The 16,039-nt window shown below is 43.3% G+C and overlaps 1 protein-coding gene across 1 annotated transcript in view; it reads left to right on the forward strand.

Annotated features, from left to right (window-relative positions):
- Positions 1-16,039, forward strand: part of BCKDHB (branched chain keto acid dehydrogenase E1 subunit beta) — a gene marked incomplete at both ends in the record, with an annotated part of 138,138 nt that overhangs the window by 44,658 nt on the left and 77,441 nt on the right. The window contains one exon of the mRNA XM_081997181.1: positions 269-379. Within this exon, the coding sequence (XP_081853307.1) occupies positions 269-379 (111 nt within the window). The remainder of the gene's footprint in view (positions 1-268; positions 380-16,039) is intronic.

Consider the following 16,039-nt stretch of genomic DNA (forward strand, 5'->3'; position numbering starts at 1 on the left):
TGAGGCCTGCTACTGTTTATTGAAAGATACTTTTCTAGAAAGCAACAGTTTTGTTTTCATCAATTCTTCACTGAAGTTAGTTTTTGAAGTGGTGCTAAAATACTAGAAATAATGTTAGTAAGTAGGAAGAATGAACTGAGTAATAAATGCTTATTAGACTACTGAATAAAAAGGTTTCTGCTAAACCGCTTGTATTCAGTATGCGTGATTTAGAACCTCTTAAACAGAAATTAAATGTTTACTTGGTGATAATATATTGCCTTTTCAGGTACATGTGATCAAAGAGGTGGCAACAATGGCTCAAGAAAAGCTTGGTGTGTCCTGTGAAGTTATTGATCTGAGGACTATCTTACCTTGGGATACAGAGACTGTTTGCAAGGTAAGGAAATGATGCATGTTAATTTAAAAACACAACAAACCAACCCCCCCCCCCCCATATATATATAATATATAATAACAATAATTTAAATGCAAATAACGATGACTTTGTTCTTGAAGTTTTTTTTAAAGGCCTACATTTTTTTTTCTCTGTATTGTATATATCGTTCTGTATTTTTTTGTTCTGCATCATCTATGAAGAGTAAATGCACGTTATGTGGACCAAACATTTGCTTTAGCATTGAAAGAGAATTGTGTTTCAGGGTTCAAAATAATGTTAGAATACATGTTCTTTGCACTGAAGCAGAGGGCAGGATTTAATCAGACCTGTGCTTGAAAACTGCTTTTCCATGATTTCTTGCTCTTTATCATCTTTACTGTCTTTGGGTCTGAAAAAATCAGGTGAAATCTTATCTTTTTTTTTTCCTGCTCTTTTACACCAAGACCTTTACCTAGTTTTAGGTCTGCAGTAATGTGCCTTGGTTTTGTCTATCCATATTTCTAGAAATACATGTTTTGATTTAAGGTATATGAATTCTTGGTCTGAGAAGAAAAGGCAGCACTTACTATTCTCAGACCATCTGGTTTGAAATTCATGGGTACTGTGAAGTCCTTGTCAGCTCTATGGGAGTCTTGGATTTTTGCAAAGAATTTGTTTCAAAGCACTGGGCAGCTGAAACTGGAATTTGAATTGCCAAATGCAGAGAAACCATGGGGAGTGGTGGTTGTACTTCTGTATACTTTGGTCTGCTTACCTTTCCCCCCCGCCCCCCGTACTGCTTTCTGTTTAGCAGCTAAGAGCCATTGGGAAGAAAGACCTTAAAGGAAATGGAAGGGCAAGTGTTTCCCAAAAGTCTTTTTGTAAATGTAAGAATCCCAAGGTACACTTTTAAAAAGTGCCATTATTATCAAACTTTTTTCCTGTTATTCGGAATTGACAATTTTTTGTGTGTTACTTACAGTGTCTATAATCTTCCCCCCACCTCCCTTCATTTTTTGCTTACCTCTTTGATGAGGTACTTGTAACATTATAAATACATGAATAAACTTAGATTCTGCAAAATAAATGTTAGTATTGCTGCTTTGGGAGCACTCTTATACACAGGACTTTTCTGTAGCTATCTCAGGAAAATTAGTCAGAAGTCTCTACCATGAAACCATTTTTGTCAAGTTACTTGAGAACTATGAGAGAAGAGCTTCTACCTGACCCATCTAACATTGCAAATGCTGGTGAACGTGCTTTTGGACTGCAATGCTCCAAAAGGTTTTGCAGGTGTTTTTGCCTTTACATATTTACAGCATTAACAATTACAAGGTTTACCCCTACTTTATGCCAATGGCTCCCTTGATTTAAGCTTGGACAAGTTGCGTGGGTTAGAATGCTTGCTGCTTCTACTAGAGCTGCGGGTTTTGTTAAGCTGGCAAATCCAGTCCTGCAGGACTGACTACCAACTCGTTGGGTCCTAATTCAACTTACCTCAGTAAGGGGTTTGCTCTTGGTTAGGTAAAGTACAAACAGTTAAAGTGTGATAAAAGGAAAGATGAGCCATTGGTCTGTTACTCTATTGCAAAGCTTGTATTTCTCCGCAGTATGAATTTTACTGTTACGTTTGTCTGAGGGACTGCTGGTGGGACTGGATGGAGCAGATTATGGGTGAAAAGTTCCATGTTGGGTGTCTGCAATTGGCAGGGTCCTGTTGTCTGGTTGTGGATGTGTAACAAGTTGTGTACTTATGCACATAGCTATGAGTTGTTTCATATAAATTTGACCTTGTCAGTTGAAGCGTTTTCAGTGTTTGTTTGCAGTGTATTTCATGTTACTTGGATGTACTTTCTATCTTTGGCAGTATAAATCCTTTACAATCCCTTCTGGACAAGTGTTAAGCTAAATTTTTTTTCATTATTTAACGATTTGAGTTGTCATTCTATGAAAACAAAGAATCTCTTTGAAAGAGCGGTTAAGTCTGTTTTATTGGATTGGACCTGCACTGAAATGCCATTGCGAAAAAATGCAGCTGTGCATAGACAGTGCAGCGCTTTAGTTGTACAATGTTTTGTAAATCTGTACTTTAAAAATAGATATTCCGTGAAGATTTTCAGGTTATCTTCCATCCTGAATATCTTGCAAGGTAACTGTGGCATAAATAAAAAGATTAAAGCAACAGATAGACCTGTTGCTTTAAACCTGTTCAAGGGTTTACTATTAAGAACTAAAAGGGAGCTATTTTGGTAGAAATATAGTGTATGTTGGCTGGGCAGTTCAGCTAGTTATTGTAATAAATACCAAATAGTAAACGTTTTTAGCATTGCTCTTTTGTTAGTACAGTTTGCAGGCTGGCCAGTCTGATGGGAGAAGTGTTAAATTATCTTTTGTAGATCTTGTCTGTTTTGCTCAGATGAAAGTACTTAGCGGTTTGCATTTGGTACTATGCAACACAAACTTTTTAACTTAATTTGCATCCTGGACAGCTTCTAAGGTAGTGACCAATGGATTGTGATTGGTGAAAGATGGATGGTGGAAGGGATAGTTGTAGCTGCTTGCTGTAGCCTCATCCCAAGAGGAGCTGCGTGATGCAGTTGTTGCAGATGACAATGGCTTTCAGAGTCTGTGTTCCAGTGATGGGACTTGCTGTACTTCAGCTATTCCCTTTCTGAGATGCCAGTGTCAAGACCCAAGAGAGAGGTAGAAAAGTTGGCCATGCCAGAGAAAGTCCCCAGCTGTCTGTTCATCTGCTTAAGTCCTCTCTGCAGGCCCTTAGTAGGTACTGGGATTGATTTCTTTTTTTTTTTTTAACTCCAGCCAATAAGCAAATCACCAGCTGTTACAGGGCTGCCCTTTGCCCCAGCCTATGTCAGCCTCTGTAAATCTCAGGCCAAGCTGTTGTCTTCCCTCATCTTACATGCATGTTTGAAATACATGTCTATCATCTCCTTGTCCTGTTGGACACAGGAAAAGGATGGTGTATGGATGCACTGGAATCTTATTGCCATTCTGCTGGTGTTGGGATGCGGTGTCCTCTGCTGATGGGAGCCTGTGCTGCAACCTTACCAGAGAGCAGGACTTTGGGCGTTGACATAAAAACGCATCCCTCAATTTTACTGCTGGGAGTGGTGTGCTTTGTGATCGAGCACAGGCTGTTATTTCAGTCCTTGGCCTACTTTCATCTTTCAGTCCCTGCACATGCATGTCTCCATTCACATGTCTTTCATGCCAGCCTTAACATACCTAGAATCATAGAATACCTGTTAAAATTCTCCATGTTATTACGATTCTCCTGTCTGCTGGCTCTTTCTAGAAGGCAGGAGGCCTTATCTAGCTTCTTGTAGGTTGTGTGATTGATCCTAATCATGTGCCTAACTTTTGGGTTTCCTGTGTTCCCTGTGGGTCAGTGTCATGAAGCTATAATAATGGAATTGAATTTTATAGAAGCTGTATGCATTTGCCAGCCTAATATGTTTTACTCCGCAGGTTTATTTTTTTCTTATGCTTACCCAAGAAATGTTGCATATTTCTATATAAATATTTCTGTGAATTTTTCTTGTTGGTCTATGTAGTTTTTAAAACAAATTCAAGGAGAATTCATGGTTGGTCTTGGGGAATGAGCAGACCTCATAACCTTAACTTAATTGTTACTATCTTTAGAGATAACTTTAACACTGAAGTTTTCAATGCAGCTATTTGAAAATCAGATCCTTTAACTGGAAATATATGCAACTTCAAGACTAATTTGACAACTGTGGTGTAGGCATCGAGAAGGATGGACTGAAATAGTGCTTTGGAGATGAGCAGTAATGTGTCAAAATTTTCACTGCGAATCTAACTGCTTAGTCTGCGTTCTGTAGCTGTTTCTGCATAGAAAATTATATCATCAAAATACATATTTCATAAAACTCTGAGAAGTTATACTTCACAACTGCCACCAGAGGCCTCTTTATAACTAAGTTAAGCAGCTGTTTTGACTTTGCATCGCTCCGATGAGCATATTTATGAATCTATGGCTCTGAGTGAAACATAAATAAATAAAAATAATAAATATAGTGAACATAAATAAAAATTGCTGCCTAATTTTTCTTTGCATTTTTAAGATTTTAAGATTACATTCAGTGTAGGTTAGCATTTGTCATCTGCATAAGAAGGAGATAAGGGTGCACCTGCCTGGAGCAGACTGCCATGGGCTTTGAATGACTCTCAGAAGTAATTGAAGCCTCTTTGGCACAATTCCTAGGATGGGTAAACATGCAAACAGGGGCTAGATTTTTCTTTTGTCATTCTTCAGATGTCTAAGAATGAATATTGAAATTTGAGCTAGTTACAGTAGCTCATAGAGCCAGTCTAGAGAAAGGATATGTCCTGAGAGTCATTCATCCCAGCTGTTTCAGCAGCCTATTTTGGGATGAGATAAATTGGTCTCTGGAAATGTTAAAAAAGAAAAAAAAGTAAAGGGAGCCCTGATTGATGAGGGTAGTATAAAGTCAGGTGAGAGAAATTCCACCCTTGTTGTACAGCTGAGAGATGACTCTTCCTGCTGACAGAAAGAACATAGGTACTTGGCCTGTTTAAAAAAAAAACAACTCTGACATTTCTTTGCTAGAATAAAAGCAAAGAATCTGTGTGTGTATATTTATATGAATATTTTACATAAGGCTTCATTACTATTTAACTTGTGAAAGCTTCTTGTGAAAGAAAGAGGTCCTTCCTTACTTAAAGGCAATGGATACAACCAGTCCCTTGCCCCTGAAGACTGATCTAACCTGTTTCAAGATTCTCTAGCATTCTTAAAAAAACAGCATTCTTGCTCTGGATTAAGAGATGTTGTTGATTTTACAGGCTGACAACTTAAAGACATACAGGAAATATTTTAAGTCACATTTAAGTTTAGACTTGTATTTTATACTTTGTTACTTTTCACAGAAATCCAGACAGGTAAAAAAGTTAAATTGTATAAAATGTGATATATTCCTTAGTTGCCTCTACTTAATCAGAATTTGTAATTCTAAACAAATTCCAAACAGCTGAAATTGTGACTTCAGTGCATATGTTGATATGCTCAGTGCCATGAAATCTTGATGTGATGGCTCTTCTAAGTTTTATACCTGAGTTTTCATGTACTCAGAAAACTAACTTCTGAAGTGATTATTTTTCTGAATTTTGTGAAGTGTTTCTACCAGAGAAACTTTTTTTCTTTTGATGATGGCAAGGACTGTTTTTAATATGTCGCTTATTTTCTGGTTTTATGCTTAGGTTTGAGCTAGTGTACTTGTATGTCATGATCACTTAAATTGTGCTTCTCAAAAGGTTCAGATCACACTGAAGGTGTCACTAGTTGAATCTGCCAGATAAATTTTTATGCCTTTGCACTGTAGAGCCTTTTAGTAAAACACAGCATTCCGAAGACAAAGGCAGGAACCCAGGACCTTTTCCTTTTGGAGAGTGGCCTCCTTACAGCAATGATCACATTCCCTATTGTTTTCTTTCTTACTGCTCTCTGGTGCTTATTCTGTGTGATTCTGATAATAACAGCAATAGAACATGAGTAGGCTGATTTCCCAGTTTATCCTATAATATGATAACAAGGTCACACCCCAGGGAGATGGAAGATTGGATTGGAAAATCCATGTGCTGACAAGGTATTGAATCCAGGTCTTGCTCATCTTGAGCGTGTGCCCTTACCACCATCTCTAATTAAAGAGCTGAGTGGCTCATAAACTTTTGTCCCCAGGGCCATGATACTTTGCTGTCAGTTCAATGTTAGCGGATTATCAGCGTGCTTAAAGCACGCTTCAGTCTCTGAAGGATATAATTTATTGTGATTGCTTAGGCAATGAATCCTAAAGGGCTGTATGTATGTGTGTTTGGGTTCTTAGTAAGCCTTTCATCATGCCATAGTTGGGAAGCCTGGGTCCACTGCAGACGTGATGCAATGATTGTCCTAACTTCCTGGCTTTGTGATCTGCTTTTGTGCCCATATCAGGTTGTTTTTTGCTGTCTCTACGTAACATGGCAGTGTGATGTGACGTACTGAGATACCTGGGTGGTTATATGTAGTTGGTTTAGGTTTTTGACTTGAAGTTTTTTTTAAGATTTTTTTTATAGGATAGTTTTGCTCAGTCACCAGAGCCACTTACTTCAGCCGTATGGAAGAAATGCAAGATCTCAGTAGTGTCCTACAGCTGTCCTTATTTATAGATCTGTTCCTAAAAGGGAGAAAAATGTTTTTTATTTATAATTCCTTTTTCATGGTAGAAGCTGGAGATTTCCCTTACAGAGGAGGAAGCAAGCCTTTTGCAAGGCAAGTTGTCCTGGTTTCAGCCAGGATAGATCTGGTTTTCCTCACAGAAGCTAGTGTGAGACTGTGTTTTGGATTTGGGATGAGGAACTGTTGATAATGTGCTGATGTTTTGGGTTGTTGCTGAGCCGTCAAGGACAGTCCAGCTTCTTGTGCTGGCCTGCCAGCGAGCAGGCTGGGGATGCACGGGGAGCTGGGAGGGGACACAGCTGGGACAGCTGACCCAGGCTGGCCAAAGGGATATTCCCTACCATACGACGTCATGCCCAGTACATAAACTGGAGTTGGCCGGGGGGGCGGAAATCGCTGCTCGGGGACGGGCTGTCGATCACGGCGTGGTGAGCAATTTCTGTATTGGGCCTCACTTGTTCTTGTACATTCCTTTGTTGGTAGTATTATTATTGTTCCCTTCTTTCTTTCTGTCCTATTAAACCGTGTTTATCTCAACCCACGAGGTTTTTCCTAATTCTCTCCCCCGTCCCACTGTGGGAGGGAGAGTGAGCGAGCGGCTGCGTGGTGCTTAGTTGCCGGCTGGGGCTAAACCACGACAGTCCTTTTTGGCGCCCAACGTGGGGCCCGAGGCTTGAGATAATAACGGTTGCAGGTCACAATATCAGTTTGATTTGCATCATACTCTCGTCTTTGCTGTACATGTTAAGGATCGGTGTTGGTTTCTGCGGGCTGCTGTACTCTGCAATGATTAGTAATGTCTCGTCTGTGAATTTTGTTTTTAGAGCACTGACCTTGAGCTTAATGTGGTATCATCTGAGCTCTGTACTAAAGCCGTTACTGTATTTTGGCTACAGTCTTGTGGAGACGATTAGCAATTATACTTCTGCCTCTGAAAGGTTTTTTATGGAGGAAATGCAGAATGGTACCTTTGCTACCCTCTATCATAACATTTCCTCCTTCATCACAATAATTTTTCAGTATTTTGAACACCCTTGGCTGGTTAAAATACCTCTATTGCTACTTCTGGGGAACATTGTTTCGGTTTTGTCTAAGGTTGGCAAGCAATTTAAGAATATCACCCGGAGATCTGCCCCAAGGCTGGATAGTTATGAATGGCAGGGTGTGTGGAACAGCATGGGCAAATGCCTGGGGCGGTGGGCACCTCCGGTGTTTTGGAGCTTCACTCCCGAACAAGTGCAGAATCCTGATAAACTAGCAGAATATCTGGAAGAAGTATGCTGTCAGCCTGGCAGCTCCAAGGAGACACAAATCATTGCCATGTGCTGGGGCCTGGCCCATGCCTACCGAACCCTATTTAACATTATGCAAAGGGGAGAGGGGCTCTCTGGGTCTGATGGCAATGTGGCAGGCACTGTGACTACTCCAACCCCTGTGGCAGGCACTGTCACTACTCCAACCCCCATGGCGGGCACTGCCACTACTCCAGCCCCCACGGCGGGCACTGTAGCTACTCAGACTGTTGCAGCTGAACCAGAGAACCAGCCCATCCCGGTATCAGTTGCCCCTGTACAAAAGAAATCTTGGAAGCGGAAGTCAGCTCGTTTAGTAAGGGAGGAGGAAGATTCTGCTAAGAAGGAGCCAGAGGAAGAGAGTGAGGAGGCAGAGTGCTCTGAAGGAGGGCCATCACAAGCACGGAAGAGGGAAGAGAGCAGGTCATCACTTGAAGAGGAGGAAGAGGAAGAACTTATAAAAGAGACGGTAACTACCCGATCTCTATCCCTGAGTGAATTGCGAGATATGCGAAAGGATTTCAGCCGTCGTCCAGGTGAGCACATTGTCACCTGGCTGCTCCGATGCTGGGATAATGGGGCCAGTAGCCTGGAATTAGAGGGTAGGGAAGCCAAGCAGCTGGGATCCCTTTCTAGGGAAGGGGGCATTGACAAAGCAATTGGAAAAGGTGCACAAGTCCTCAGCCTCTGGAGACGACTCCTGTCGGGTGTGAAGGAAAGGTATCCCTTCAAGGAAGATGTTCTATGTCACCCAGGCAAGTGGACCACCATGGAGAAAGGTATCCCCTGAGGGAGCTAGCGGTGCTGGAAGTGATTTATGGTGACTTGGACAATGGACAATCATCCAAAGATCCAGATGAAGTCAATTGCACGCAACCTATGTGGCGGAAGTTTGTACGGAGTGCACCATCATCATATGCCAACTCATTAGCAGTAATGGCCTGGAAGGACGGAGAGAGACCAACGGTGGATGAATTGGCTGGCCAACTCCGGCAATACGAAGAAAGTCTCTCTTCCTCCCTACGGGCCTGCGTCTCTGCTATAGAGAAACTGTCCCGAGAGTTCCGGTAATTCAAAGAGGACATGCCCTACCCTCCACCCATACGGACCAGTGTCTCAGCCATTAGGAGTAAGCGCTCTTCTGTTCAAGAGAGAGGATATAGAGGATACACACCGCGAGCCACCCTGTGGTTTCAGTTGCGTGACTACGGAGAGGACATGAGGAGGTGGGATCGAAAACCTACCTTGACCCTAGAGGCACGAGTACGCGAGCTGCAAGGAAAAACAATTACAAAAGGGGGTTCAGGTTCCTCGAGGAAAATCGTCGCTCCACTTTCCAGTGGGCAGCTTCCCAGAAAGAATAGAAGAGCTGATCTCACCTCTGATCCTCTTGAAAGGACTTCTGATTCCTATTTACAAGAAGTGGGTAACGAGTACTATGAGCAGGACTAGAGAGGCCCTGCCTCCAGCCAGGCGGAGGAGAGGGACAACCGAGTTTATTGGACTGTGTGGATTAGATGGCCTGGCACATCAGACCCACAGGAATATAAGGCTTTAGTGGACACCGGTGCACAATGTACCCTGATGCCATCAAGCCATATAGGGGCAGAGCCCATCTGTATTTCCGGAGTGACAGGGGGATCCCAACAGCTGACTGTGCTGGAGGCTGAAGTGAGCCTAACTGGGAATGAGTGGCAGAAGCACCCCATTGTGACTGGCCCGGAGGCTCCGTGCATCCTGGGCATAGACTACCTCAGCAGAGGGTATTTCAAGGACCCAAAAGGGTACCGGTGGGCTTTTGGTATAGCTGCCTTGGAGACGGAAGAAATTAAACAGCTGTCCACCTTGCCTGGTCTCTCAGAGGACCCTTCTGTGGTGGGGTTGCTCAGGGTCAAAGAACAACAGGTGCCGATCGCTACCACAACAGTGCACCGGCGGCAATATCGCACCAACAGAGACTCCCTGATCCCCATCCATGAGCTGATTCGTCGGCTGGAGAGCCAAGGAGTGATCAGCAAGACTCGCTCACCCTTCAACAGCCCCATATGGCCAGTGCGAAAGTCTAATGGAGAGTGGAGACTGACAGTAGACTATCGTGGCCTGAATGAAGTCACGCCGCCACTGAGCGCTGCTGTGCCGGACATGCTAGAACTTCAATATGAACTGGAGTGAAAGGCAGCCAAGTGGTACGCCACCATTGATATTGCTAACGCGTTTTTCTCGATCCCTTTGGCGGCAGAGTGCAGGCCACAGTTTGCTTTCACTTGGAGAGGTGTCCAATACACCTGGAATCGACTTCCCCAGGGGTGGAAACACAGCCCTACCATTTGCCATGGGCTGATACAAACTGCACTGGAACAGGGTGAAGCTCCAGAGCATCTGCAATACATTGATGACATCATCGTATGGGGCAACACAGCAGAAGAAGTTTTCGAGAAAGGGAAGAAAATAATTCAAGTACTTCTGAAAGCTGGTTTTGCTATAAAACAAAGTAAAGTCAAGGGACCTGCACAAGAGATCCAGTTTTTAGGAATAAAATGGCAAGATGGACGTCGACAGATCCCAACAGATGTGATCAACAAAATAACAGCTATGTCTCCACCAACTAGCAAAAAAGAAACACAAGCATTTCTGGGCGTTGTGGGTTTCTGGAGAATGCATATTCCAAATTACAGTCTGATTGTAAGCCCTCTTTATCAAGTGACCCGGAAGAAGAACGATTTTAAATGGGGCCCTGAGCAATGACAAGCCTTCGAACAAATCAAACGGGAGATAGTTCATGCCGTAGCCCTCGGGCCAGTCCGGGCAGGACAAGATGTTAAAAATGTGCTCTACACGGCAGCCGGGGAGAATGGCCCTACCTGGAGTCTCTGGCAGAAGGCACCAGGAGAGACTCGAGGTCGACCTCTAGGGTTTTGGAGTCGAGGATATAGGGGATCTGAGTCCCGCTATACTCCAACTGAAAAGGAGATATTGGCGGCATACGAAGGAGTTCGAGCTGCCTCAGAAGTGGTTGGTACTGAAGCACAGCTCCTCCTGGCACCCCGACTGCCGGTGCTGGGCTGGATGTTCAAAGGGAGGGTCCCCTCTACACATCATGCGACTGATGCTACGTGGAGTAAGTGGGTCGCGCTTATTACACAGCGGGCTCGAATAGGAAATCTTAATCGCCCGGGAATCTTGGAAGTGATCATGGACTGGCCAGAAGGCAAAGATTTTGGAATATCACCAGAAGAGGAGGTGGCGCATGCTGAAGAGGCTCCACCATATAATGAACTGCCAGAGAACGAAAGGCAATATGCCCTGTTTACTGATGGGTCCTGTCGTATTGTAGGCAAACATCGAAGGTGGAAAGCTGCTGTATGGAGCCCTATACGACGAGTTGCAGAAGTGGCTGAAGGACAAGGTGAATCAAGTCAGTTTGCAGAGGTGAAAGCCATCCAGCTGGCTTTAGATATTGCTGAACGAGAAAAATGGCCAGTACTCTATCTTTATACTGACTCATGGATGGTAGCAAATGCTCTATGGGGGTGGCTACAGCAATGGAAGCAGAGCAACTGGCAACGCAGAGGCAAGCCCATCTGGGCTGCTGAATTGTGGCAAGATATTGCTGCCCAACTAGAGAATCTGGTCATAAAAGTACGCCATGTAGATGCTCACGTACCCAAGAGTCGGGCCACCGAAGAACATCAAAACAACCATCAGGTGGATCAGGCTGCTAAGATTGAAGTGGCTCAGGTGGATCTGGACTGGCAACATAAGGGTGAATTATTTATAGCTCGGTGGGCCCATGACACCTCAGGCCATCAGGGAAGAGATGCAACATATAGATGGGCTCGGGATCGAGGGGTGGACGTGACCATGGATGCTATTGCACAGGTTATCCATGAATGTGAAACGTGTGCTGCGATCAAACAAGCCAAGCGGTTAAAGCCTCTCTGGTATGAAGGACGATGGTTGAAATATAAATATGGGGAGGCCTGGCAGATTGACTATATCACACTTCCACAAACTCGCCAAGGCAAGCGCTATGTGCTTACCATGGTGGAAGCAACCACCGGATGGCTGGAAACATACCCTGTGCCCCATGCCACTGCCCGGAACACTATCCTGGGCCTTGAAAAGCAAGTCTTATGGCGACATGGCACCCCCGAAAGAATTGAGTCAGACAATGGGACTCATTTCCGAAACAACCTCATAGACACCTGGGCCAAAGAGCACGGCATTGAGTGGGTGTATCATATCCCCTATCATGCACCAGCTTCCGGAAAAATTGAACGATACAACGGACTGTTAAAGACTACACTGAGAGCAATGGGTGACGGGACATTCAAAAATTGGGATAAACATTTAGCCAAAGCCACCTGGTTAGTCAACACTAGGGGATCTACTAATAGAGCCGGCCCTGCCCAATCAAAACTTCTACGTACTTTAGAAGGGGATAAAGTCCCTGTGGTGCATGTGAGAAACATGCTGGGGAAGACAGTCTGGGTTACTCCTGCATTAGGAAAAGGCAAACCCGTTCGTGGGATTGCCTTTGCCCAGGGACCTGGGTGCACTTGGTGGGTAATGCGGAAGGATGGGGAAGTCCGATGTGTACCTCAAGGAGACTTGATTTTGGGTGAAAACAGTCAATGATTTGAATTGTATTATGTTAATTGTTCAGAATGACATTACTACTATGGCTGCTATCTACCATATCAATGGTATTATAGTAAGAATCACCCAGACTGATGAAGAATGAGCTTCACTGAAACCAAGCAACGTGCAGCAGTGATGAAACCAGAACTGGCTTCAGCAGCTTGCGCCCAACAAATCCCTCGAGATCGACATCTTCGACCTGCAGATCATGGACATGGACCGTGCCAGATGACAATCCAACACCACATACCATCTCCCCTGCCCTGAGAGACTGCTATGATGGATGAAGCCCAGAGTCATGGACTGACTGAACTCCATAGACATTTTAAAGTGATGGCCCATGGACTAAGAGAGTGATATCTGTGTGTATATATTAAAAGACAGGAAGAGTAATAATGAATAATTGGAATGTATTGAAAAGTATAGGACCTGGGCATGACGTAAATGGTATGGAATAAGGGGGGGATACTGTCCTGGTTTCAGCCAGGATAGATCTGGTTTTCCTCACAGAAGCTAGTGTGAGACTGTGTTTTGGATTTGGGATGAGGAACTGTTGATAATGTGCTGATGTTTTGGGTTGTTGCTGAGCCGTCAAGGACAGTCCAGCTTCTTGTGCTGGCCTGCCAGCGAGCAGGCTGGGGATGCACGGGGAGCTGGGAGGGGACACAGCTGGGACAGCTGACCCAGGCTGGCCAAAGGGATATTCCCTACCATACGACGTCATGCCCAGTACATAAACTGGAGTTGGCCGGGGGGGCGGAAATCGCTGCTCGGGGACGGGCTGTCGATCACGGCGTGGTGAGCAATTTCTGTATTGGGCCTCACTTGTTCTTGTACATTCCTTTGTTGGTATTATCATTATTGTTCCCTTCTTTCTTTCTGTCCTATTAAACCGTGTTTATCTCAACCCACGAGGTTTTTCCTAATTCTCTCCCCCGTCCCACTGTGGGAGGGAGAGTGAGCGAGCGGCTGCGTGGTGCTTAGTTGCCGGCTGGGGCTAAACCACGACACAAGTCCATCAGCAATTTACTTTTATTGAGCGTAGAAAGAATTTTATATATATTAAAACACATGCTGATTTGTAATCTTTCTAAAGCCTTTTACAAGAAAATTGGAATAGATTGTGTAGCTTGTACATGCATAGAGCTCCACTGTAGTGGTTCTGAAGGAGACATGATGCAATTCTTTGTGCTTTACCTCTAGAGGATTGAAAGTGAACCCAACATCAACTCCCAATATTGTAGCTGAATCGATGAGCGTAAGTCATGGAGTTATATGACAGAAAATTGACACAAGCTTGTTTAAAGAGTATGTGCTGCCTTTGCCACTTCCATAGGAAATATAACAGCAAAGGCTCCCTTTAAATTCCTGAGCCTTTTGTCTATATATACATTCTTAAAGCACTATGTCATTTCATGGGCCAGTAAAAAATTTGGTAAGACTCTTGTTTACTTTGACAGTCTTCACTGATTTCTGACTAAAGCTCTTGCTTTATTCCCTAGGGCTGGAGTATGAGTGATACAGTGGTTATGATTCAAAGAGATAGGAGTTAGCTGTCCATAGAGTGGATTACTTTTTTTTTTGAGGGAGAGAATGCATTCCCTGTGCTTATTAACAACAGTATCCTACTTCTGTGTGCTTAATTAATGTATGAAGGAGCTGGGATCAGGAGGGATCTCTCCTCTTTATACCTTCAACTGTAAACATAAACACATGATATTAATATGCTTCTCAACATACATTGCTGATAACAAAACCTCTGTCTTGATCATGCTCTGCTGACTCCCTGTCTGTTGCATGTGCATGCACACATCTGCATTTAGAGCAGCCACAGCAAAGATGTCAGCTACTCTCCAGGCAGGTAACATTTTCCTACTACTTGATTGATCGGTTGTGTTATTGGAAGGTTAAGATGAAGGGTTCTGCTCAAGAAACTGAAACATGAGATATGTATGAAATATCTATAAAACTTGTTACTTTATAACTTACAAAACTGTTTAATGATACTTTTTCTCCCTTTCAGAAATTAATTTTCAGATAGAACTTTTTTCCCTTCATTATACTTAACAGATTTGCTTGGAAGCTTTGGAGAGATTAGGCTGTGTGGATTTTTCTGTCTATGAACTGTTGGGTGATGTGGTATTGATTAAAAAGCCAATGGCACCCTTCCCAGTGCCTCACTGGTCATATTCAGGGTAAAATTCTGTGGTTTTAGTGTTTTTTGTATTGAAACGCACGTGTTGCTGGAAGTGGAAAATCTAGCTCAGGATTAAGTTCTCTTAACGGATTGTGCAAATTACTGTATTTTATTCACCCTGAATTGAGCCGAGCATGTTATTTAAACTTTAAATTGATCAATCTGCCATTTTCACTTTTGCAAGTGAAAATTTGCAAATGCACATTTTTATGCTTTTGTATTATTTAAAGGCAAGTATTTGCCATGCATGATGATGATTTGCATTTATTACCTAATTAGTTGCATCCTAACTTTCTCTGAACTGTTGCTACTGTAGTGCAAAGAAATGCTGAGAATTATTCCTTCGTGATCTAGTAAGAAAAGCAAGTAAACTGAACTGCAGTATTAAGGGCTTGTGGGCTCCTGTGAGGCTGGATAACTGAATTTCGCAAAAAAAAAAAAAAGTGGTGTCTTCACAGAAACATAGTTTATGGATTGACATTATCAATGATAGCAATTCTGAAGTTGCTTCTTTAGGACCCTGTACTACAGACAAGTGAAGGAGTGTATGTTCTGGGCACTTGGTGTTGCTTTGCTCTTCTGTAGGAAAGGTTTTGCAGACCTCCTCATGGGGGTCAGCATAAACCCTCAGCAGGCTGAAAAAACATCTGTCTTTTCATTGGAAAGAGGAAATCTGAGCAAAAAAGAAAGCAGGCGTGGTGGGAATCGGCAGGTAATACAGTACGGCGGAGCAGATTAGGGCAAACTCTGTGCCTGTTTTCCATTGAGGCTATTTGATGTGAACCATTTCTACAGGGTGTATTAGAGCTTTCTCATTAATGCACGAGTGTCATTTTTGTCAGCCGTTGTCATCAAAGTGACTGAAAAATTGTCAGTAGTAGAACCTTGGTGTCCTGTGTTTAATAGGCAGCATGTCCTGGCAGACCTATTGGTCTATCAGCTTGTTGTTCCCATTACTTTAAGATTACTTCATCTAACTGGACTGTGAATAAAGGAGAGTCACGATGAGCGAGCCTGGTGTGGGGTTTTTTATACGTTAACCGCACTCACCAGGCATTGAACTGTACAGTTGTAATGCAGGTATCTTGGGAACAGATTTATGTTTCTTGGCTACCTGTTCTTGATCTTTTGCCATTTTACATGTTGCTCCTTGGATTTCTTACTGAATGGATCTCGTACCTATAAAATGTGATTAAAGTTGTAATGCTTGCACGATGACAGTTAACTTTGTCACTGTTTCCGTAAGAAACTTGTATCTTTTGGTCGTGTAGTTTCAGGTTGCTAGAGCATGCCACGGGCTGTTGCTTGGCTTCCAGAAGTAGAACACTGGAACC

Source organism: Phaethon aethereus (assembly GCF_964289735.1).
Source record: "Phaethon aethereus genome assembly, chromosome: 3".
NCBI classification, from domain to species: domain Eukaryota; kingdom Metazoa; phylum Chordata; class Aves; order Phaethontiformes; family Phaethontidae; genus Phaethon; species Phaethon aethereus.